Here is a 24,305-nt window from a genome sequence, read left to right on the forward strand (position 1 = left end):
TGATACTCCTGTTTGTGGAAGTGTCTGTTTGTGGAGGAGAAACTCTCGGTGTTGGATGTGAGTGTGCAGCTGGTATTAGAGGCAGATGTGGACATGGAGGCCAGTGTGCTCTCTCTTCTCAGAACAGCTCTATGCCCCAGTTTCCCTAAAACCAGATCTAGGCCCACAGATGGAAAAGCATCACACTCTCAGCCCCCCACCCCCACCCCCCATCCAATCTGCTGACATGGGCCTCTCTGTCTGTACAACCTTGACATAAACTCACCTGAAATATGGAACTTGATCCAAAAGGATGCCAGAGGTCTTTTAATAAAAGCTGCTATAAACTCTGAAGATATTATTATGGTATGTGTGTTGAGGATTATCAGGGAATATACATAGCAAAGCCTAGGGTTCTAAAGTACATAGCACATAGTACAACAAGCCATTCATTTGCTCATTCATTTATCATTGCTTAGATATATATTGAACACCTACTATACACCAGTGTTTTTACTAGGTTCTGCAAATACAGCTGAGAACAAAATAGACAAGAATTTTTGCTTCATGGCGCTTACCTTCCTGTGGAGGGAGACAGATTATCAACAAATATATGAGTAAATAAATAGTTCGTCAGGTGGTGGTAAGTGTTGTATAAATAACAAAACAGAGAAGAGGTGAGGCATGCCAGGAGTTGGGAATCGCAGTTTTAGAGAGTGATCAGGGTAGTTGCTACTAGATATGTGACCTTTGGGATATGATGTAAAGAGGTGAAAGTTATTTGGGAGAAGAATGTTCCAGTCAGGCTATCTAGAAGTGCAAAGGCCCCAAGAAAGGAACATTTCTGGCTCTTTGGAAGAGCGTCACAGAGGCTGGCACAGGTGTTTGGGAGTGAGTGAGATGGGAAGACGTTAACTTAGATATTGGGACAGGGAGGGTCTTGTAGGGCCCAGGATGCCCCTGTCAGGACCCTGTCTTTTACTTGGTTAGGGCTGGGTGAAAGGGGGCTAGTGCCCAGTTTTTGGCAGAAGAGTGATATGATCTGGCTAAAGTTGTAGCAGGATGGCTCTGGCTCCTGAGCAGAGACAGTAAGTGGTGAGGGTGGAGCAGGGAATCCAGGTAGAGGCTCTTGCAGGAACCCAGGAGAGAGATGATGATAGTTTGGACCAGTGTAGCTGTAGTAGAGGTCGTGAGAAGTGGTTGGATTCTGGATATATTTTCTAAGTGAAGTCAATAGCACTTGCTGACACACTGGATGCTGAGTGGCAGAGAAAGGAGTCAAAGATACCTCCACAGCTTTGGTCTGAGCAACTGGAAGGATGGAATGGCTGTTACTGAGTTATCAGTCAGAAAGGGAAACTGCCATGAAATGACAACTCAGGGAATGCAGCTCTCACCGTTGACATGGATCTTTGGGGTGGAAGTCCCACATCTATAACATTCTGCTTTGTGGCATTGTTACAGGGTGACAAGGATGTAGGGGTTGGGCTGGGGGATTCCTGTGTGCTGTTCACAGCCACCTGAAAATGGATGTCTAAGGGTGTACCGTCTGGTCTTCAAATTCAGTGCCAGAATGCCATCAAAAAGTATACTTTTTGGATACACTGTATACTTTGCTTTTCAGTCCTTCTCCTAGAGTCCAACCCGCATGAAGTGTAGCTGATTAGAGTATTGAATGAACTCTACCAGAGTGTATGTTATATAATTTAGCACCTGAAATCCTTGGAAGAAAATTCACAAAGCCACAGCATTTTGAAGTATTGTGGATTCAGTAGGTAAACTAAGCAGCTCTTTGGGGTAGAGTTCAGAGTTCTAACAGGGTGGAGGGACGTTTAAAAGAATTAAGTTACTGACTAAAATGCTCAGCAGTGACAATCTGCCTCCCCTCTAAGGGTATTATAGGAATTTTATTTGAGTTCCCATCTCAAAGCCATGTATCTGTCATGTGACTGGCAACCCAAGAAACCAGCAGAAAGCTTCATCAGATAGAGTGGGGGACATGGATATATGACTTTGACTCTAACTCTGAGACGGATTCTCATTCCGTGTGATTCACTGAGAGACCGGGGATGCTTCTAATGAGGATTCCTTATTTTGTACTGAGAAAATACTCTGTGTGATTTAAAAGCACAAATGTGTGAAAGGGCATGTGCAGATAATTTAACAGAAAACCTTCCACAGGCCTGAGTAATTTAAATCATCTCCACTGGATTAGCAATTCTAAAACAATTTTTATCCTCCTGAGCTAGCCACAAAATAAATTAGAAACTTTAAAAAAAAAGCTTCTCAAGATCAAAGATTTACTTGACAAGATGCCTCCACAGAGCCTCCTTATAGTTCAGTGCACACAGTAAACAATTAATAAATGCTCACTGGATAAATATTGAGAAAATTATTGCCATTAAATATTGGGGGATTTCGGCCAGATTTTTCTATGTTGATGAGATTGATACTTGGCCAAAGACATTAAAGGAAAACAGGATTTTACTTAGTGAATGATTTTACTTATTAAACACTTTCATTTATAAAAATATCATTTTCTTCCCATGGTTCTTTCAACATCAAAAGTACACATTTCCTATTGAGCGTGTGCGGTGGGTTCAGGCTCCAGTGACCACCCACCTCTGGCAGTGGCCTCGGAGCCTCCCGCTCTGCTCGCTCTGCCCGCTCTGCCCTGCCCGGACAAGCCATTCGAAGCTGAAGCTGCCTGGCCTCAAAGAGAAGGCAGCGTTTCACACAGGCATTTGGGTTCTGGAACCGATTCCTGAATTCCTATTTTCTTTTAAAAAGCCATCGTTTTAAATGTAATAGAGCTCCAAAGAGGGAGCCACTCCATCCACTGTGGGCCTTTCAGAAGAGCCAGAAGGTTCCCCTTGTCAACAGATTGCATCCCCAAGAAGGAGCAGGCTCCCCAAAGCTTCAGTGGGGGATTAGCTCCTGCAGAGTTTAAAGACTATGGTGTATTCATATTCATTTCAGAGGAAATGTTTTTAAAAAACCTGGGAGTAAATGTCAAACAAGCCTTCCTGCTGCGAGTTCTGCCGTGGCCGTGAAGCTGAGGTGGCAGAATGTGAAACTTGAGGGCCGTGCAGGAGCTGCTGTGTGGGAGGGACCTCTGCCTCCGGGAGGCCTGCCTTTTTCTTTTGATTTTAAAGAGCAGAAAGTAAAAAGGGGCACCTCTGTGTAGTGCTCTTCACCCTCGCTATCCATTCAATAATGAAAAACTCAGCCCAGGGTAAAGAAGGCCCTACTTAAGTCTTATATCCACTAACATTGAGGAGATTACTTATGTGTTTCAACAAGAACACCTGTGTGCAGGGCTCTGCGGGAAGCATTGTGATGGGGGACAGACGCACAGGCCCTGTCCCCCAGGAACTCGGCCTAGGAGACGGCAAGTAAGCCCACAACTACAATGCAGCACACCGTGCTTGTGCCAGGTGCAATGGCCATAGCAGTGAGCCTGAGCTGGGGTGAGGCTGGGAGGCTGAGGATCAGCGCAGCTGGCGGCAGTCAGGGTTCCAGGCCCCTGTATACAGTGGGACACTGGGATTGGACTCCTTACATGAATCCAGGAACTGGAGGTTACGTTTTGTCCCGAATGAGGACTAGGAAAATGCTAACCTCAAGAAGGAACTGTCCTGCTTGAGCCATTGGGTGAAAACAGAATGTTACACTCTATAAAGCAGCCCTCCCTATGGAATGATGTGGGCTTGATTTTGTTCTGCCTACCGGATATGGAAACCCTGGGCCAGGGAACTAATATAAAAATTGGTCCAGAAGTGGAGAAACCTAGAAGAAGCAAAGGAGAAATTACCCATTGGGGTGTCTCTGGATCTGTGTGGGACTCCAACAGAAGGTCACTCGCTGATAATGCATTCACAGAGAGAAAGGACAAAGACACAGGGACACTGCTATCATGAGAGATTTGACCTCTGGGTGCTGCGTTGTGCTGCCCAGGTCTCAACTTGGCACAGGGTTGAGGCCCTTGCTCCCCAAGTTCTTGGTAGTGTAGGGTTGACAGCTCTCAGGTGAATTTGTCTCCAGAAATTACCTTTAGTTTAAGGGCCTCTTTAGCTTGCTCATGCTCTCTTCCTTCCCCTGGAGCCTATGTCTACTGACGGTCAGTGTAGTTGGTGTTACAGACCGGTTCCCTTGTCCCAAAGCAGGGTAACTCTGAAGGACCTTCTCAGCCCCAGACCTGTCAATCTTCTTTCTCAACTGACCCTCTTGCCTCACTCCCCAGCAGGCGCTGATTCAGGAGCACCCCAGCAAACCCCCCTACACACAAAACTCCTACTCTCCATTTCAGAGTCGGCTTCCCGGGGAACCTGACTTGAAAGGGGCACTCTCTGGCTTATGTTTCCAGTCCAGGCCTCTCCACTGAGCCCCAGACTCCTATCCGTCTGTCTACACATCTTCACTTGCATGTCTCACAGGCGTCTCAAACACGTAAAACTGAAACCATTCCACACACTCCCACCACCAGCCTCTCCCCCAGTTCAGTAACTCTCACTGAACGGTTTCTAGAAACAGCGACACCTTGTCCTTCCTCACCCTTCTATCTAATCAGTGATCAAGTCCTGGGTGTATATTCTTAAATGCATTTTCCCCCCATTTCTGCTGCTACAAGCCTGGTCAGCATCGCCAGGAGCTTTAGCCTGGATCACTGCAGTAGCATCCTGAATGTCACATTTTTCCTCCTTTAGTATCACAGCAGCCAAGTGAAATTCCATTGATTTGCTAATTTTGTTTTTTCAGCTTACTCACTTGTTTTGTTAATAGGTAGTTTGGTTCCATAGATCAAAGCCCAGAAAGGACTATGGACTTACATAATTTTCCTCCCAAGAGGTAATCAGCTTGCAGATTCTTAGATGCCCTTCAGACATATTTTTTTTTTGCCCATTTAAGCACCAAGCATATTCTCCCATTCTTTCTCTGGCTCTCACTCGGTCTCCTCCCCATTTTATACAATAGCAGCATACTACATGCATTGTTTTGCACCTCACTTTTTCATTTAACAATATAGAGTGATGCTACATTTAAAACATAAATCTGACTCTCATCAAACCCCAACTTAAATTCTTTTTCTGGCTTGCAATTACTCTCATAATAAATCTCCGGTTCTTAATATGGTAGCCTTTGGGCCTCATACAGTCTTCAGAAATATTTTGCAAGGCTCACATAATGTTTGACAAAATTGGAACCAAACATCATTCAACTGGCCCTGCCCTATTCGGTTTGCTGCAGACCCCAACATCCTTTGTTTTACAGACGTGTCTCCTATCCCTTATTTCTGTTGCCTGCCCAGCTCCCACAGGCATTGGCGATGGCGCTGTCCATCTTTTTCAGCCCCTTCTGCAGCCCATCTCCCCTTCTTTCTCTGACCACAGAAACTTTCTCAGTTTCTTCAGAGCTCTGAGTGCCTTCTCACCTGAGCACGACACACAGACTCTACAGCATAGCTGCCTTGCACTGCCTTTTCCTCCTTTCGCACCCCTGTGTGACCTGGGTACCCTTCAGGACTCACAGTCAAGCCACTGTGTGATGGAAGCCATCCTTCACACCCACACTTAGCCATCCTGGATGCATGTTTCCCTGGCACCCCTTCTCTCTCGTGGTACGTTTCACACTTGTATCAACCGCTGTATTGTCAATCTAAAATTCATGTATTTTCTACATTTTACACTTTCTGAGCCTGGAAGATATCTTACCACGAATGGTGACTTACATTTAATGATACGACTGGCCATTAATGGAATTTTAGATTTGATGAAACTGAGTAAACACTGATTTGTAAAAACCATTGTTTACTGCCCATGTCTCTCACTGGAGTTTGGGTGGCACAAGGACAGGGGCTGTGGCTTCCGTGCCCCCTCTGTGTCTGCAGCAAGGTGCACAGCGTCAGGCATGTAAGGGGTGCCCAGAAACCACTTGTGGGTGGAACGAATGGACAGGGGAGTGAAGCAGAACTTTGTTTTATAGCTCCTGAATTTGCCTCTCCATGTTTTAATTTTCCAGGATTTGATTAGTTTATGTTCATTCTTACTCTATCTTTTAGGGCTTTAAGAGTTTGCCCTCTTCCCTTAATCTTTGTTTTGTAGACTACAGAGGTTTTACTAGCTCAGTATGTCTTCAGGTAGAAACCACTTCATCTTTTTGATCATTCCAGTTAGTCATCTCTGGGCCTTTGAGTTATCTGGACTGTCTTGATTTGGGATGAGATAGTGTTTTCAGAGTTCATTTCCTATTTTCTTTCTGATAATCCCCTGCATTTTGTTAATGCTTTTAATTGTTGTCATAAATCAGGCTGGTATTTAGAAAGAATAGTCTTCTGCATCCTTTAGGTCCTGCTTTAAAAAATTATACTTTGTAGACCTCTGGAGTTCCACGAAAGTGTGCTGGAGTGCTGCAGGGTAGTTTAGAGAGCAAAAAAATTACTTATTCCTATCCTTACTTTTTCTTCTCTGTAAATTATATGCTCATTTTATTCAGTAGGATTGACTTTATTCACAACTACAGTAAAGGATCATGCCAGAGTAGAATACAGAGTGCAGGCATTGCTACCTGTATCTCAAAAACAAAGTTACATTAGTATTGGGGTATCCCAGAGAAGAAGTAATAAGACAGAAAATAATTTCACTCCAACATTCCAACTCTTACTGCCTAAATACTACTGTTACTACCACTAACTCAGATCCCATATATCCTAGATTATTATAAAAACTGGCCTCAGTTTTTCTTTATTACCATTTTGACATTGATCATGAAACCTAACAAAAATTCACTGGCCCACAAATTCTTTAATTTAATATAAAGGTTTTGTGGCCATAATGATTTTTGAAAATTAACTTATTAGGTCGCTTTCCAGGAGCATAAGTGAGATGCCAGAGTTTATAATCTATACTTAGAGTATTATTTTCCCCCCAAAAGCATCCTAACCCTTTTCCCCACCGTGGAGCTTCCGGCCGGATTTCCTGCTCTCATGCATGTTGATGACATCTTCACTCCACAGTCTTCCCCGGGCCTGCCTTCCTGCTAGTGCAGCGTTTCCCATCGGCACGGGCTTAGTGTTGCCTGAAAACTTGTGGGCTTCCCTGTGCTTTGTCTGTTCCGGACTAGTGATGAATGGGCTAAACAGGATGAGTTCCACCCTGATCTCTGACAATCCTACTGTTTTTATTTTATATTAAAAAGTGTCAAAATATAATAAGACATTCCTCCTTACCTTTCAATAAATAAAGTCTGTGTACAATCAAAGATTTTTTTGAAAGTCTAAAATGTGTGGACATATTTCATCTTCATTCTATACTTTTCCCCAGAAATTGAAATTATACGTAAATATTTTTATATATAAATACATATGTACATGTAGATAAACCTGTATATATGTATGTATATAAGTATGTATTTGTATGTATGTATGGTATATATGTTCATGTGAGTTGTACTAGCTGTAAAATTTTGTTTTTATGTTTGAAATACAGCTGGTGAGCTGAGACAATATATGAGTGCGGTCAGAAAAAATTCTCTGGGAGTCAAAAAGCTAAAGCTTCTAGCTTGGCAGTGTGTGCCCTTAACTGGATGTGTGACCCTTGGCAAGTAATTGGACATTTTTAGGCTTAAGCTGTTTTTATTTTTAATAATAAGAGAGAGTAGGATGATATTATTGATTCTCAACCCCAATTAGACATTAGAAGCACTTGGGGGACTTTAAAGAAATGAAGATGCCTAGAATCTACCAAGTGATTCTGATTAAGTTTTTAGAACATATTCATTTATTTTAGAGAGAAAGAGGAAGGGAGGGGGAGTGAGAGTAAGAAACCTCTATGTGAGAGAAATATCAACTGGTTGCCTCCCTGTCATGCCCTGACTGTGGATTGAACCCACAACCCAGGTATGTGCCCTGACCTGCAACCGAACTGCAACTTTTGGTGCATGGGATAAAGCTCCAACCCACTGAGCCACCTGGTCAGGGCCTGATTTAATTTTTTAAAAGTCTCCCTTATGAGTCTCAGGCGCAGTCAGGGTCAAGAACTACCAACAGGAAAACTCTAGGCTCCTTCCAGGCCTCTAAGTCTCTTGGTTTATTTTTTCTTCTCAGGATGGGATGGAACATGCCAACAGAGTATTATAGACTGCACTATCTCTTTTGTTGGGTTTGTCTGATTACATGTGATTGACAGGATGCTCTGAGTTGAAGAGTCCTTAGTGGCAGCACATCACCCCCTCTGTGTCTCCATGCTTGGTATCTCCTTGTCCAATCCACACAGAGCCTCCTTGCAGTCATGGACCTCTACCATTCTCTCTCCTAGTTGACTATGCTGAGTTTTCATGCTGCACAGGAATCTCAGCAGCTGGCGGTGGCTTAAAAGGATAAGGACCCCAGTTCATGTGTTTCCTTCCATGTGGCCTTGAACTAATGGCCAACAGCCATGGATTACTTCCCATCACAAATCTTTTTGCCAATCAATGTTTTCAAATTTTTTGGTATCTAATTTCCTTCTCTTGACCACCCTAAGGTCTTTAATCTTTTTGACCCCTGAAATAACCAATAAACACATTTATTAACACAGTAAGTACTATAAAAATGAGAATAATAGTTTTTAAGCATATGAAGTTCTAATCACTTCTGAACCTGTGGGTTGATCAGTGAGTACATGGTATGTATTATTAACATAATAACAATGTACAAAAAGAAAGACAGATTTCAAGTATATTCAGTTTCCCTCCTCAGAATGTTTCTTCTAGTTTTTCCTCACTCCCTCTGCCACCACCCCAGTTTAGGCTCATCTTCACTCTAATCTCTCTTCCTTCTATAATAATAAGATTTAGCTATTGTTAATAGTAGGCCCTGTGAAGAATATTTTCATCATTTCATTTGAACCTCATTAAAGGGAGTTTAGGAAGCCGGGCTCACAGAGCTCAACATTTACTGAGTGGTAACCATGGCATTTACTAAATGTTACCTATGAATTATCTCACTCAACCTTTGGGGTGACTGTTTTACATTTTACCAAGGACTAAATGTAGATGTCAATGTTCTACACTTGCCCATAGTTACACAGCTAGTAAACAGTGGAGTTAAAATCTAGGCCACTTCAACCAAAATACCCATGCAGCTATTACTTTTAGGGTTATTACTACCCCGTCTTCATTTTACAGATGGAGAAAGTAAGGCACAGAGAGATTAACTTGCCTAAGATCACCCAGTTAATAAAAGGCAGAGTCGGGATTTGAACCTATGTCTTTCTGATTGCAAAGTCCAAGGTTCTGAGCACCTTAGCTCATTGCCTCCCACTCTGACTTTATCCATGGCACCCTGTCTAAATCATGCCTCACTCAAGCCTTCCCTGAACATTGATTTTTTTCTTGCTATTTCTGCTCAGAAACAGTCTGCATCTATTCGCTAGGCCTGAAGTCTTTTGTTTATTTATTCCTTTGGACTTTAAAGGTCCTTCGAGGTCTTGCCCTCCCCACCCTCTGCCTTATTCCCACAGTGTCGAGAACCCATGGCTCTGCTCAGCCGGCCTGTCTCTCTCACTGTCACCACAGTGCCAGACTTCTGTCTCCAGATGTCTTCTTTTGTTTCCTTCATCTTTCCAGCCAGTTTTTTTTGAATACCTGTCCTGTGTTGGCAAGGTCTGATGGAAGGCCTGAGTCTCCCTTCCCTACACTGCTAAAGGCCACCCTCTCTGGGTGGCCCCCATGTTCTCTTCCCCTCTCTTGCCGTGCCTCCCATCTGAACTCCCTCCAAACCCAGGGTGCAGGGTGCAGCCTCCTTACGGAGCCCTAATGTCTCAGGTCATAAGTGAACTCTGTGAGGGCCAAGACCATATATGAACAGTCCCGAGCGTATAGTAGTTGTAAGTTGTAATAACAGTGCTTCCCCCTCAAATCAAATTGTCTTCTATTATGTTAATTCTGAGTCCAGAAAAACAAAGTTTCAAAATGTTGATTTATAAGAAATTTTTTTAATGTGCATGTTATTGTGTTTATTTTAAGGGCCAATAAAACTGATCTTCTGAAACTCTGTTGTTCTCCCAGTAAACGTCCCCTCCACGGTAATGGAAGCCATGTGTAGACAGGACGCCCTGCAGCCCTTCAGCAAGAGCAGCAAACTCTCCCCAGCCACTCAGCAGCGCTCCGTCGTTTTCCCACAGACTCCGTGCAGCAGGAACTTCTCTCTCCTGGATAAATCTGGGCCCATGGAATCGGGATATAACCAAATCAGCGTGAAAAACCAGCGAGTCCTTGCGAGCCCGACTTCCACGAGCCAGCTGCACTCGGAGTTCAGTGACTGGCATCTTTGGAAATGCGGGCAGTGCTTTAAGACTTTCACGCAGAGGATCCTGTTACAGATGCACGTGTGCACGCAGAACCCCGACAGGTAACCCCGACTCTTCCTGCTCGTGGTATGTTTGCTCAGTGAGACCCACTGCTTGCCTTACCAACAGGTTCCATCACCTCCAGCCGCCCCCTGCGGCACACCCTGTGGTCAGAGGTGTCTGCATTCTGGGAGGTCAGAGTCTTGCCTTTATTGTTTAGAAGGGCTGCACAAACAGTGGTTATTGAGAGGGATCTGTTCTTGCTTTCCAAACAGTTCTGTCCAAGCCTAACGGGGAGCAATCTAGAAGGAATAGTTGTGAATATCATAGATGGGAAAACGAGGTCAGGATAATTAGAATCCTCTCTGTCTTCCGAAGATAATATAGCTGGCTGCTCTGCTGCTGTCACAGTCGTTTCAGGGTTCACCTCCGGTGTGCCGTGGTATGAACTTAATTAAGTACTAAGAGGTAATGAATTGGAATTTTTTGCTTAGTACTATTTTTCTTCAGAGCATGTGAACCCATAAATCCTGCAAAGCTGTCAAAAGGAAATACCTACTCTGCTAGTGATGTGGAGGAAAACAGATGCCACTTATTCAATAAACTAATATCCACACAGAAGAAAAATGTTGACTAGATACCTCAGAGTCAAAGTTGGTTTGAAAGTTTGTCAATAAAGAATTTTATGGCTGTGAACTGAGGATGAAATTTAGCTGAACAAGTGAATTAAAATTTCAGGTACTCTGACGAGTGGCATAGTAGATATAATGGAACTATTATTTATGAATCAAAACTGGTTTATTGGACAGTCTTGATAGCTGAGAGCGCCAAAGACAAAAATCAAATTAATTCAAAAAGAAAGGGTTGTGTTTTATCTCTTCTTCACAGCTTATGAAAATTTGATTAAACCCCAAATATCTAAGAATAGCATTGAAAATGTACTTTGAATATAAAAGCAGGAAATACTTTCTGGAAGCACGAAAAGAGAGTAGGAAGCAAGGCCTAAATTTTTTTCTTAATTTGGCCACTGGATTGAGCTTAAGCCACTTGGTTCTCCTTGCCTTTATGTCTTCCCTCCCAGCTCTGCAGGCTACCACAGTATGCTGGGAAACCCAGCAGGGAGAGTAAGGGTGTGGCAGACAGGGTATGGATGGATGTTTCCTAAAGTAATAATAACCCATTTTAGGGTCCACGTGCACATTTACCTGTATACATCTTTGTGTTTGTGCCATTAGAGGAGCATTGCTCTAACTAATGTGTAAACATTTGCTTTAGGGCTGTTAAGGCAGCTGTGTCTTTACAATCTTTTACTTTCAATAGGAGAGCCCCCACCCTGGTGAAAATTAGTACTACTGGCCTTAGAGGGAACACAAAAGTTCTGAAGATATTTTCTTCACACAGAAAGGATTTTTTTTCTGAAAGTTTACTTTCCTTGCAAGTATACATATAGTCACAAGATATGTTTATTCAAAGTTTACAAAGCATTTTAGTAGTTTAGGAGTAACAAGATGCACTAAATCCTGTTATTATAAACTTACTTTTTAAATTGAGTGAGTTCAAATGGATAGATTTGTTATTTGCCCAGATTTGTTGTTGTCATAATAACTGAACAGGCAAGGTAAAATGAAATGATAGTTGAAAGTTTCTGGATTTCAAAGCTTAGCGTTTAGTCTGATATAATTCCACGCTGAATGTCACATAAAGCAATGAAAATACATCACAGTAAAGAGGAAGATACCAAAACATACTGATTAGACTGACCCAGTCACACTTAGAACACCATATACGTATCATAATAGTGTCCTAACTTGTAACACATCCATATAAACTGTCAGAGAAGTATATGACAAATTAGGGAACTTCTGTGCACAAAATACACTTGCACAAGGGTTCTGCTAGATCAATGCTTGTTCCAAGCTAATGTAGAGTTCTTGGCAAAAACCCAAGTGGTGTGAGGCTCCTGTCCTGTGCTAGACGCTGATGGGCTTCTCCTCAGATGTCCAAGTCCAGTGTGGCCAGGCCTTCCCTTTCCAGGTGAGGGGAATGGTGGGTGCTTGACTTCTATGTGGGTAGTCGGAGAGGGATCCAGTTACTCAAGTGTGGGTTCCTGCTTCTCCCTTTCCTGTGCTTTCTTGGTGACATGAGAGGTGGTCACCGTCATTCAAAAATAAGTTAACATTAAGGCTTCAAAAAAATTAGTCCCTGTATAGGCAAAGTGAAAAAGTACAGTGTTTCTTAGTAATGATGAGGAGATGCTTGAATTCCTCCATCACTTTAGAGATGATTATTGGAGACAAAGGGAAAATAGGAGATGCCCAGTCACTTTGATGCACTAGTTTCATTCTAGAGACATGGTTTGCTTTTAGCATATAGGCCTGGAATAATTCTTTTCAGTTCCAGAACCTAGAATGTTCTCTTTGTACCAGCAAGTTTGGAAGTAAAAGATTCTCTCCATAATTCTTAACCACGTGGGTGCTAAATAAGAGAACTACACAAAACTAAAGTGGAACATCACATTTGTGCATGATGGTTGCGAAATCTGTAGCCTCTTCTCTTCTCATCCATGTGAAGAATCACAACTGCTGAATGCACGTGTTTCCTTTAGTGAGGGAGCATAAATCAAGTGGCTTTCCACCTCTGGCAGTTTGTGCCTATTCAGGCATATACAGAACTCACAGTCAGAAACCATTTCCCTTTGATTTTGAAAAACTCAAATGCTTTTATTTTGATAGGAAAATCTTGCTAGAACCAGAGGCAAGAAAGGGAGACACAGAAGACAAAGTCAGAAGGTAAACAGGTTAGAGTTTCAAACAGATCCAAATTTGAAACAGCCCCCTGAATCTTGGGTCCAAAAGATTTTTCACTCAACAGACTGAATATTTGGCCGTGAAACCTAAGACATTTGAACCTTCATCAAAGAGACTTTGTGTGTCTACATTTGTGAGCTTTTTCATGTGAGGGACCATCAAAAAATCTATGCCTTGATATAAAGAAAAGAGATCCAAGGAAATCCAGGGTTGCCAGCATCACCGTTTTGTTTTTTTTTTTAAAGAAACTATCATGTTATTTACAATGAACATAGAAAAACGATTCCACTCCACCTAGTAAGGTTGGAGTTAATGTGAAAGATAAAAATACAAAAATTCTGTGGGTCCAAACAGCCACAGAATTGCTATTTCTTGATTTTTTCCTGTTAATATGAAACAAACCAACCCCCAAATCTCTTCTTCCTTTTCCCCAGTCAACTGACTTTCCCCCCACTAAGTGAATTCAAAGGGAAGAAGCTGTTGGAATCTAGATCAACCAAGATTTTATTTAGGGACTTCATAAACATTTGGGGTTTTGCATCAGCTTATGACCTAACTAACCCAGGGCAGCTTGACTCACTATTGCTTGAGCCAGGAGTTAGAAACCCCTTTTGTCTTCTGTTTTTCCGGCTGCAGAAACTCTCAACAGTCCCATTGGTGGGGTGGGGGTGGGGGAGGCTCCAGAAAAGGGTAAGCAAAGCCTTCAATCACAGTGGATTATTTCCTAATGAATTCATTCTCTTTTATTTTTTGTAGAGATTGTCTTTATAATGCTTATTGTCTTCATCTTGCATCCTTTTCCTTTTCTCTGTTTTGGTCGGTTGTGCCACGTGGGGAAAGTTTGCCTTTAGCCTGCTGGATGCACTTTGGTTGCTCTCATTTGTGTTTTGAGTATCATTATTTGTATATGGGTGCGCTGGTACCAGAGGGGAAGGTGATTCTGGAGGGTGCTGTTTGGCGGGAGGAGCCTGGAGATAATCCATCACCATAATAGTTTCTTTGGAATGTGTCAGTGCTCCTGTGTTCCAGTGCCCCCGCCCCCAAGTGTGAAGGTTATCTTCTCCCTAGCATTCCATGTTTTCCAGGTCCTTTGGCTCTGCACTTCTGCTGCGTTTGTGAAATCTTTTTCTCCTTTCATAGAACTAAGGTCATTCCTCACTCCACACAGCCAACAGTGACCTAAGGACAGAACGTGGCCCCAACTCATCAACTTTTGTCCTGGAGGCTTTCATGCCATGAGAAAAATTAAAGACGTATTCATAATATTTTAAACCAAACCCCACTTAATTTTGTTAATAATTCTGTTAAATGTTTCATTCTTACCCTCTGTGTACACCAAACCAAATACAGACTTAAAGTAAATGAATTGCACATTTTACTGGACTAATCTTTGGCAGAGGAGCTGCCAGTTACAGAAATTTTCAAGAGATGTACAAAATTGTCTCACTGCTTTCTGCTTAAAACCTTACAGCTTGGATATGTGCTAATAACTAAATTGACCCAGGCTTTGTCTTTCACCCAAGTTTTAGTTATTTCATTATTGAGTGTGGAGCAGCTTGTAGTTTTCCATGAAGCCTGATATTTATGTGGGAACTAAGCCACATGAGGCTGCTTAAATTAAAATTAATCAAAATTAAGTAAAATAAGGACTTTAGTTTCTCAGTGGCCCGAGACACATTTCAAGTGGCAAGTGGCTGCCATAGATACAGAACATTTACACCAGTGGACAACACTGCCAGCCATCTCAAGTAGTGAAAGAGCCATGAGCTCCTTCTGGTCGTGAGATGCTATCCCTTTGTGAGGAACACTCATTGGATTTGTTTGGGAAGAATAAAGGGAGAATCAAAATGCATGAGGAAGGAGATTCCTGTTTAGTTGTTCACTGACACAAGGTCCTGGAATAAGTGAAGTTGAACACAGCACTTGGTGATATCAGTCAGTCCTCCCCTGCTTCTTCTGGTATGGCTGGCCAACAGGAGACAGAACTTTGGAGGTCAACTTGACAGTATCTGAAAGTCTTACCTTTTGGCTAGACCTTTGAAAAGTTAGTGGTAATGTTAGTCTTCAGAATAAGAAGCAGGTAATGGCAATTAGTCCTGTGTCCCCAACAACCCTCCCCGCCATAGTAAACTGAGAGGTGAGGTGTCAGGGTACCCTAACTGAACATGCATACAGGGTCTTAACTTCCGTGGCCAGTGGTCCTAAAAGAAGTGATGATGTTTGAGATTCCAGAGTAATGATGATGTTTTCTAGGCCTTGCTCTTGGGCTTGAGGATTTCGTTCTGTTTTAAATGCATTCCTGTGTCCTTAGATAAAATTCTAGGATGTAATCAATGTTAAAATTACTTTAACAAATATTTTATTTACTTACTTTTAGAGAGAGGGAGGGAGAAAGAGAGGGAGAGAAACACCAGTCTGTTGTCTCTTGTACATGCCCTGACTGGGGATTGAACCCATAACCCTAGGCATGTGCCCTGACCTGGGATCGAACCAGAGACCTTCTGCTTGCAAGACAATGCCCAAGCAACTGAGCCATACTGGTTAGGGATAAAACGGGTTTTTGATCATTTGCTTCTATTCATTTTTGAAGAAATATTGACAATCTAGGAAAAGAAGGAATCTTATCTACTCACTGTGTAACTTCTATGGTTTTTTTAGGGCTAATTTCTATAAATATCTAGGCTGAGAAACACAATCTGTTTTTATAGTGGCAAGCAGAGGACACATTTTGGTTCTAAATTCCACATAAAGTCAGCTTCTGTAAAGATGAATGTGACTTTATGGTCTAAAGTGGTCTTATGGTCTTATTCTTCAAGGTACCTAAGAAGAAAGGGCGATCACTTTGTTTTCTGAGATCAACTATGATAAGATTTGGTCCTACGTTTTGGTACTAGGTTTTCTTGCTGCTCTGACTCATAACTGTGTACCTAATGCATTTAAATCTTTCACACACACACAACCATAGAAAGCTCTACTATGTACAGGGCTCGCTAGTACATGTGATGGAAGGTGGAAATCATATATTATATTATTGCAGCTCTTTCTTACAAGGCTGTGTCTTAGGCAGATCTCAGGCAGCACATATTCGAAAGCAGGAACAGAGCATGACAGGATGCAACAGAGCATTTACTTCAGGCCATACCCCTTACCAGAGAGATGAGAGGTGAAAAAGTAGACTCGGCGAAGTTGAGTGACTTGTCCAAGTCCCACAGCTGAGTGGGGTCACAGGCTGAAGTAGGGCTCACCTCTCCTATTTTCCCTGTCCTAGACCTTTTCTTTCACTCAGGCTAAATTCTGCAATGTTTCAAAGTGGTGCCGTAGGTCACTGGATACCGAGCAAACACCTAGCAGGCTGGTGCTGGGTAAGGGTGATGCATTAGAATCCTGTTTGCCTTTCATTGATATTACTTCCATACAAGAATTCAGCCTGAGCTTCTCTGTGGTCAGTGCTGCTCTTCTGTGCATGAATCTTTGTGACTGTTAGCATAAAAAGGATGGATTGACTTCTGACTATGGGAAATAAATCACTCCAACTTTTGACAGTAGAGTTAGAAAAAAAAGAAAAGATTAATTGGTTTTATTTAGTGGCTTATTGTTTATTGTGATAGGTATTAAAAATAGATAACCAGAGGCTAATAAATGTTAATGGTCCCTTCACTATTAGAAAAATCTGTTGTCAGTGGATATAGCATGTATTAATGTATTATTTTATTTATAATCTTCCCATAACATTAAAGAAATTCACACCTGAGAGAGTGATTTTTGAGAAACTCTTTAAGGTTAATAGTTACAGCAAAGAACAGATTTGGCAGGAGGACATTTTCATCTATATATAATTTTAATAACTTTCAAAGCATTATTTTATAATTATAATAAAATGCATGTGCAATTTGTCAAGATTGATAAACTCCTTATCAAGGGCTCTTATATATTTCTTTGAAACCTGTTTGAGAGCAGTTAAATAGATTTCTAAATGTAAGTAATTAAAATTGTATAGTATTGAGTTATTGATCAATCCTGGACTATTAATCAAGCTAAAAAATTCTACAATCAGTGCTCCGTGTGCTGAAGTCTGGTAAAATAATAGTATTTGTGTTCAGTGAGGCAAGTAGCCACAATTAAGCACTTCACTTGACAAATGAGAGGGTACACTTTATTTTGCACTTAATTGAATTGTTGTACATGCTCGGGCACCATTGTCTCCTAGCCCTACATGTTGGTTTCTGGTCATTGGAGCTTATGTATTTGTTAAAGTGTGAACAATTAAGTTTGCTTTCACTGTTGGCTTTCTAAATGCAGCCAGAAACATCTGGGCCACAAACCAGGGCTTCGTGAGTGCTGTTGATATCCCTCATGACAGATTCTCAATTTTCCTAACAAAAATTTTGATAAACAAATTAGAGCCCTGTCAAAGGATGATATGAAATAGCTTCAAATAGGGAAAACTCCCCAGGTTTTACATCATTCAGCAGACTCTGCATAAGTAAGCTGAAGAACTTCTGTAGAGGAGGTAGAGTTTTAATCTATTTTATGAAAGCCAAAAATTGATTTAAATTCTCATGAGATGAGAAGAATGTTCTCTGATAATCTAGGTAATTATCATGTATTTGTCACAACTTCCTTCCATTTGTTTCTGCATCGCAGTCACCCTTCTGCAAGTGCAGTGGCATCCTGTCATTTTTGTACTGCTGTAAGTCACTGCTTCCTGCCAGGTTAAACGGGGGAGCTGAAGTTCAAGAAAAAGGCCCAGTTTATCCAATGGATAAATATTATTTGCTGGCGGGGAGTAAATAGAAGTCAGGGTTTATTTTACAAAGAAGTAAATCTGGTGCGTACCTGTGTTCCTCTGTGCGATATCAGACAACTGCAAGCTGAGGCTGTGCTGTGGACAGATCCTGAGGGAGTTCCTTGTTTACTGAAACACACACGCAGCGGGCTGTCCCCCTGTGTGTTTACCTGGCGCCTAGAGGAAGATCCAGATGCGCAGGGATGTCCAATCTTTTGGCATCTCTGCGCCACACTGGAAGAAGAAGAGTTGTCTTGGGCCACACATTAAATACACAAACACTAACAGAAACAAAAACCTTATAATGTTTTAAGTAAATTTACGATTTTGTTTTGGGCCACATTCATAGCCATCCTGGGCCGCACGCAGCCTGCGGGCTATGGATTGGACACCCCTGCCCTTGGCATCAAGAGCTTATTTCCTGTGAGGAAAGTTTATCCTCAGTTTTCTGAAAGGACATAGATAATAAGGATCATTTTGCCTGCCCCAGAGGATTTTTGTAAAGATTACACTAGATAAGTGATTCTTAGCCCTTTTGAAAAGTTAAAAGTGCTATAAAATTATGAGAGTCAATTATATATTGACTTGTAACATTCCAGTTAGTCAAGTCTGTCCTCTCCACGCTGCCCCCAATACATTAATATTTGCCTGGTGGAGGCAATAGAAACAAGAAAGCAGGGTAAAGTTAATACCAGAAAAAAATATTTGTTTGGGAATTAATGTCTCAGCAGTTCTGTGAATTTTGTTCCTGTGGCAACAAGTAAGGTAATGGGAACCCAGTGGCCAAAGTGCTATGCAAAACAGAAAATGTCAACAAGAAGTGGTGACCTGTGCTTCACGATGCTGATGTCCACTGACTAACATAGCAAATAATGACCAGGCAGTCTCTTTATTTATTTCAGACCCTACCAATGTGGTCACTGCTCCCAGTCCTTTTCCCAGCCTTCAGAACTGAGGAACCACGTGGTCACTCACTCCAGTGACCGGCCTTTCAAGTGCGGCTATTGTGGCCGTGCCTTTGCCGGGGCCACCACTCTCAACAACCACATCCGAACCCACACTGGAGAGAAGCCCTTCAAGTAAGTAGTGGCTAACCTTTCACCCCATCTTCCTCCTAGCTTGTTCCGTGAACTCGCAGACGGGACAGATCGGTGCCACCCAGCTCAGCTAGGAAGGTTGATGTCCAGGCTGTAAAGGACCTGCTTGTTTAGTGGCTAGTGTTTGGAAAATGAGGTCAGGAAACCTACATAGCGAGTCTCGCTCGAGCTCTTCAACCTTGGACAGGAGACAATCTTTCTGGGTCTGTTTACTCATCAGTAAAATAAAAAAGTAGGAGTAAGTCATTTTAAGATTCTTTCTAGTTCCTAAAGGTCTGTGCTTCTAGAACTGGAGCTAGGAGCTCAGTCTCAGAGTACCATCTTATGGCCGTCAGCAAGCCCATGACCATCAGCAGGATGGCCACAGCTTAGGACATATCTTGAGGAACTTGAACTCTGGGGATTCTGGTAAACTGTTTCCCTTCTCTTTCCTGTGTACTAAAGAGGTTTGAATCAATTATAGCAGTCAACTTGCAACTCTTCCATATGCCTTTTGGATCTCAGAATTACCATGTTGGTGAAAAAATAAAAACAAAACAAACACAGGGCTTGACTGAATTGTTGAAGATTCAGGGAATATGGAAAGAGGTGGAACTGAATTCTGAGGGCTTTGGCTGAGTGAGAATGTTTCTAGATATAGCACAATCGTGAAAAGATTGGACATCTGGATCATGCAGGATGGCCTGTTCACTCACTCATTCACTCATTCATTCATTCGTTTATGTATGTGTCCATTTATTCAGCAAATATTTACTGAGCACCTTCTTTCGTACTAGGCCCCCCAGTCTTTGAAGGCCTCACAGTTTATGGGGAAGCCCAATTAATAAACAAGTATTACCACATAGGGTATAAAGTGCAAAAGTGAAACACAGTAAGACATGTATGTGCAGAGTGTCACAGAAGTGGAGTAATCAGTGCCGTCTGGAGGAGATGATGTCTGGGGGGGGGTTCTAATTTTTTTTTTCAATTACAGTGTACATTCAGTATTATTTTGTTTTAGTTTCAGGTATACCGCACAGTGGTTAGATAGTCACATACTTTACAAAGTGTTTCACCTCCGTATTTTTAGTGCCCACCTGGCACCATACATAGTTATTGCAGTGTTATTGACTGTATTCCCTGTGCCGTACTTTACATCCCCACGACTACCAGTGTGGACTCCTTAATCTCTTCACCTTTTTACCCAGCTCCCCAAAACCCCCCACCCCTGCCCTTTGGCAGCCATCAGTTTGTTCTCTTTGTCTATAGTCTGTTTGTTTTTTTTTATTTTCTTTCTGAGATGTGTTTCGAAGAATAAGTAGGAGTTTTCCAGGCATAGAAAGAGAAGAGACCATTCGGGTAGCCCAGGCAGCATATGTGAAGTAGTGTGTGTGATGGTTGTCTTAACACTGCTTTTACTGTCTGTGAAGTGGACTCTTTTCTGTTCAGCCCTCTGACATCCCTCTTTACTCATTTACCATACTGGCTTTCCCTAGTTCAGAAGGAAAATGAAAAGGGCATAGATACATAGACTGTTTGCCGTACCTTCCATAGGACAAGATCAAGCAAGAAAGAAAGTAATTCGGCAGTAGGAGATGAATCCCCTTGCTCAATATATGCCAAGTCTTCCCAGACTCTCATTACCCTTGAGTTTCCCTTTGAACCTCCAGGCATGGCTGTTGCCATGGTGCTCAGGCGGAGGCCAGGCTCAGCTGGGGGTAGCTGAGTCCTGCTGGTCTGGGTCCTGCCACCATTGTTTTGCCAGCAGAGCAGGGAGCTTATGAAAGGTTGTCTTCTTCACTCATCTTCCTGTGAATTAGTTACCTTTATTCATTATTCTTAACTGTTTTTCATTGTGATTTAATTGATGATATGAATAATAAAAATAGTCTTCATTTTCATCTTTGTACATACATGCAGCTTGTTCACTGCATAAAGACATCTGGCTAAGGGAATTGGGTTTGTTCTAAAATTGAGCCTGTGCTACGCCAGCCAGCTCTGACCTCTGGGTCTGAGATAGACCTCTGGGTCTGAGACACTGGCCTAAGGGCCAGGTGGGTTGGCACATCCCCAGAGTTCCCTATCACAGGTGTTTGTGTCCTGCAAAGTGTACTCTGTCCTTGCCCTCAGGCCTGATTCTCAGAGGGTTCACAGGTTCTGGCCTCCCCGCCACTCTGGTGTGGAAGCTGACAGTGGCACGTTTCCCAGGAGCGTGTGAGCAAGAGAGCTTCTTAACAGAGATGCAGGACTGACAGTCCTCTGGCCCTTGTATTAGAGAGGGCAGCCAGCCAGACACAGTGCCAGGGATCCGATTGATTTTTACCTTGTTGCTGTGTAAATAGATTTTAGTAATTAATTGAAGAGGTTTCAGGGTCAAAATGGGAAATAGATTTCTATTAATGTTAAGGTGTTACTTATGTGTAACCTCGTTGACTCCACTCAATTTTTTTTCTTTAACACCCTGTTTTTGTCATGTTTCCAATAGAGTTGCCACTTTAACTTACTTTTAATTCATCAGATTACTATTTTGAAGGTCTTCACCAATTTTATCTTTCTCCTTTCTAAAACTATGTTTTTGTGACCGTCACCTAATTTCGTGTGGGGACATAATGAGTAAACAGCCAGAGTTGGGTGGATTAGATGCTATGTGCGTATTTTAGTTTCTTCTGGGTCTACTTTTATTAAGGCTAGCCACATGATATAGGGATTTGTTTTTAACTTATGAAATATATATTCCTGCGGTAGAAGTGAGTGTACGCTTATTTTATAAGTGCAAGATTTTAACATCTTCTAGGAGACGGAAAGCCAAACCTTCAGTGTACACAAACAGAGTGGTCAGGGTTGAACTGTCCCAAGGGAGTTTGAGAATCTTCCAACCACAGCTCATGGATATATTTACAGCCCATGGACATTTGTAAATATTATGAAGATATCCTTTTACAAGATTATAAGACAAACATTCAAAAAAAACTTTTGTTGCAGATTAGTCAGTAAAATGGGTTTCACCACAACAGTTAACTTTACTGCTTCAACTAATGGCTATTGGCTTAAACAATGTCGCAAAGAAGGAAAAGAATCTTGTAAAAGATGTACAACCCTAAACTATCAGCCTTGGGCTGCTTCCAAATAGATGCCCCAAGTGGTTCAGTCCCCAAATTCTAATGGGCCAAGCGAGACTGAGCCTGCCACATCCTTCCAGCCTCTGAAACCTTCTGCTGAGACATGGTTTTTCAAGGCAGATCAAGATTGTTGCCATCCAGAGAAGGCTGGAGAAGATTTGGCATTAAGAGATCAGTTACATTCCAGGCTTTGCCTTATAGTCTGATGGGCTGAATTCCCACTGAATAGCTCCATCCCCCGAGCTTTAGGTAGATCCTGGGCCTGTCAGTAACTAACTTGTCTGTAGACTTAGCGTTCCCAAGGTAAAGGAGCACATAGGAAAAATGCACATCAAGAATTGTATTTAAGGTCTCAGCTTTCAGTTGTACCATGAGACTGGATGTCACGGAACAAAAGCAAGACATAATTTCATGTAACAGCAATTGCCAAGTACTTTATTAAAAGAAAGAAGGAAGGAGGGAAGGAGGGAGGGAGGAAGGGAAGGAAATAAAGGAAATTAGCAGTCTAAAACTTATTCTTTGCAATGAGAAATCCTTTCTCCTCTATCACTAAAGGTAATCTTTCAAGATTTCTAGGGCGGGTGCTCTGCCCCGGAGGACCCGCGTGCGCTGCTTCATGCCTGGCTCCTGTGTGCGGGGAGAGCAGGACTCGCCGCTGCAGGGGCTCTCTGCTTCTCTTAGAGGCAGGGAGAGTACTCATCATTGCGTTTCACCTTAAGGAAAGACGCTGTGGCTCAGTATAAAACAAAATCAAAGGGTATTCCAGAGAACACCTAAACCATAATGAGATCTAGGAAAAATCAAAACAAATTAAAAATGCACATCAGGAAATATGCATGGAGCACATCGTATGTGCGAAGCCCTACTCAGTGCAGTTCAATCCAAGTGTTTTTTGACAGCTTGTAGAGGCACAGAAAGTAACAGAACTTGACCTTATTTTGCATCTCTGTCAATTTCAGATGGTAATTGTTAAACTCCCTGTCCTATAATCCAGTCAATCATCACAGTAAGTAAAGAATGATCTCAAATCTAAAAGGAAATCAAGTCTAATTAAAACACCCATACTGGTGGAAAGTTGGGGACTTTCTCTTTGCTGAAATATTTCACCGACTTTCCACTTCACTGTTCCTGCGATATTCCCTTCAAGGCTGTGACGTCATCACCATGAAGAGGATCCTGTGTGTGAGAGCATTTCTTTGCTCCTAGCTCATTACCTGCACCTCTGTCTCCTGCTCATTCTGCTCCCCTGCATGAAGTCCAGGCTTAGAGGTGCCCATGCACAGTCCTTTGTCTGGGATCATAGTTCAGGGTTAAATGCCAACCTAGCTGATGTCCAGACCCAACCTGCTAGCATCTAGGTATTTGCATTGAGTCTGTCCTTCTGATGAGTGTTATTAAGCTATGAAAATAACTTGTGAAGGAAATTTTTCTACAATTAAAGATGATATACATAAAACTGAGGTCCTTCCTTTATTTAAAAAGTGTTTTTATATCTAGCTCTCCTTACTTCTTCATTAATACAAATTGTATTCTAATTCCCAGACCACATAGATGTTTCTAGTAGCCTCATTCTACATGTGTTTTTACTCACACTTGTGGGCAGATGGCACTAAAGATGAGTTTTCAGTAATGATCTCATGCCATGGTTAGATCTGACTTAGTAATTTCCTAACTATTACAACAAATGTTTCCCTGAGTAAATAGCTGTGAGGCATTTAGGCAAACACTTGAGAAAAAAAATGTAACCCTCTTTTTAATGTCTCTGTCCAATCTGGATGTTTAAATATTACATACACACATACACATTGCCTTCAGTGAAGCACGAAACTTCCTACTTTTGAATTCTTTATATTCTAAGTCACAGGTTAGAAGTGCAAAAATGTGACCCAGGTACATTGTCATTCCTCATAATTATTTGAACTGTTCTACTTTCATTGAAATTGATTCCAGGGCTTCAAAATAAAAAAAAAGGAATATAATAATTTGAAAGTTTGTCAAGCAATGAAAGGTAGTATATTTTGACACACTAATCCAGTAACTAATCAGTTTTCGAATAAACAATCAGCAATTCACTAACATGTCATCAGCACCTCAGGAGCTCTGGAGAGGGGATGAGCTGCCCATGGACGTTAATGAATACACCAAAAATCATTAGCTGATCAATACTTCTGAGTTATTTTCATTGAGCTGATAGGTCTGATACATTAAAGCTG

General features: G+C 41.9%; 1 protein-coding gene across 1 annotated transcript in view; it reads left to right on the forward strand.

Moving 5' to 3' along the window:
- Window positions 1–24,305, forward strand: part of PRDM6 (PR/SET domain 6) — a 96,894-nt gene that overhangs the window by 70,969 nt on the left and 1,620 nt on the right. The window contains exons 6-7 of the mRNA XM_045838029.1: window positions 10,024–10,366; window positions 18,800–18,976. Of these exons, the coding sequence (XP_045693985.1) occupies window positions 10,024–10,366; window positions 18,800–18,976 (520 nt within the window). The remainder of the gene's footprint in view (window positions 1–10,023; window positions 10,367–18,799; window positions 18,977–24,305) is intronic.

This window comes from Phyllostomus hastatus, unplaced genomic scaffold (genome assembly GCF_019186645.2).
Source record: "Phyllostomus hastatus isolate PE091 unplaced genomic scaffold, TTU_PhHast_1.1 phas_contig_254, whole genome shotgun sequence".
Lineage (NCBI taxonomy): Eukaryota > Metazoa > Chordata > Mammalia > Chiroptera > Phyllostomidae > Phyllostomus > Phyllostomus hastatus.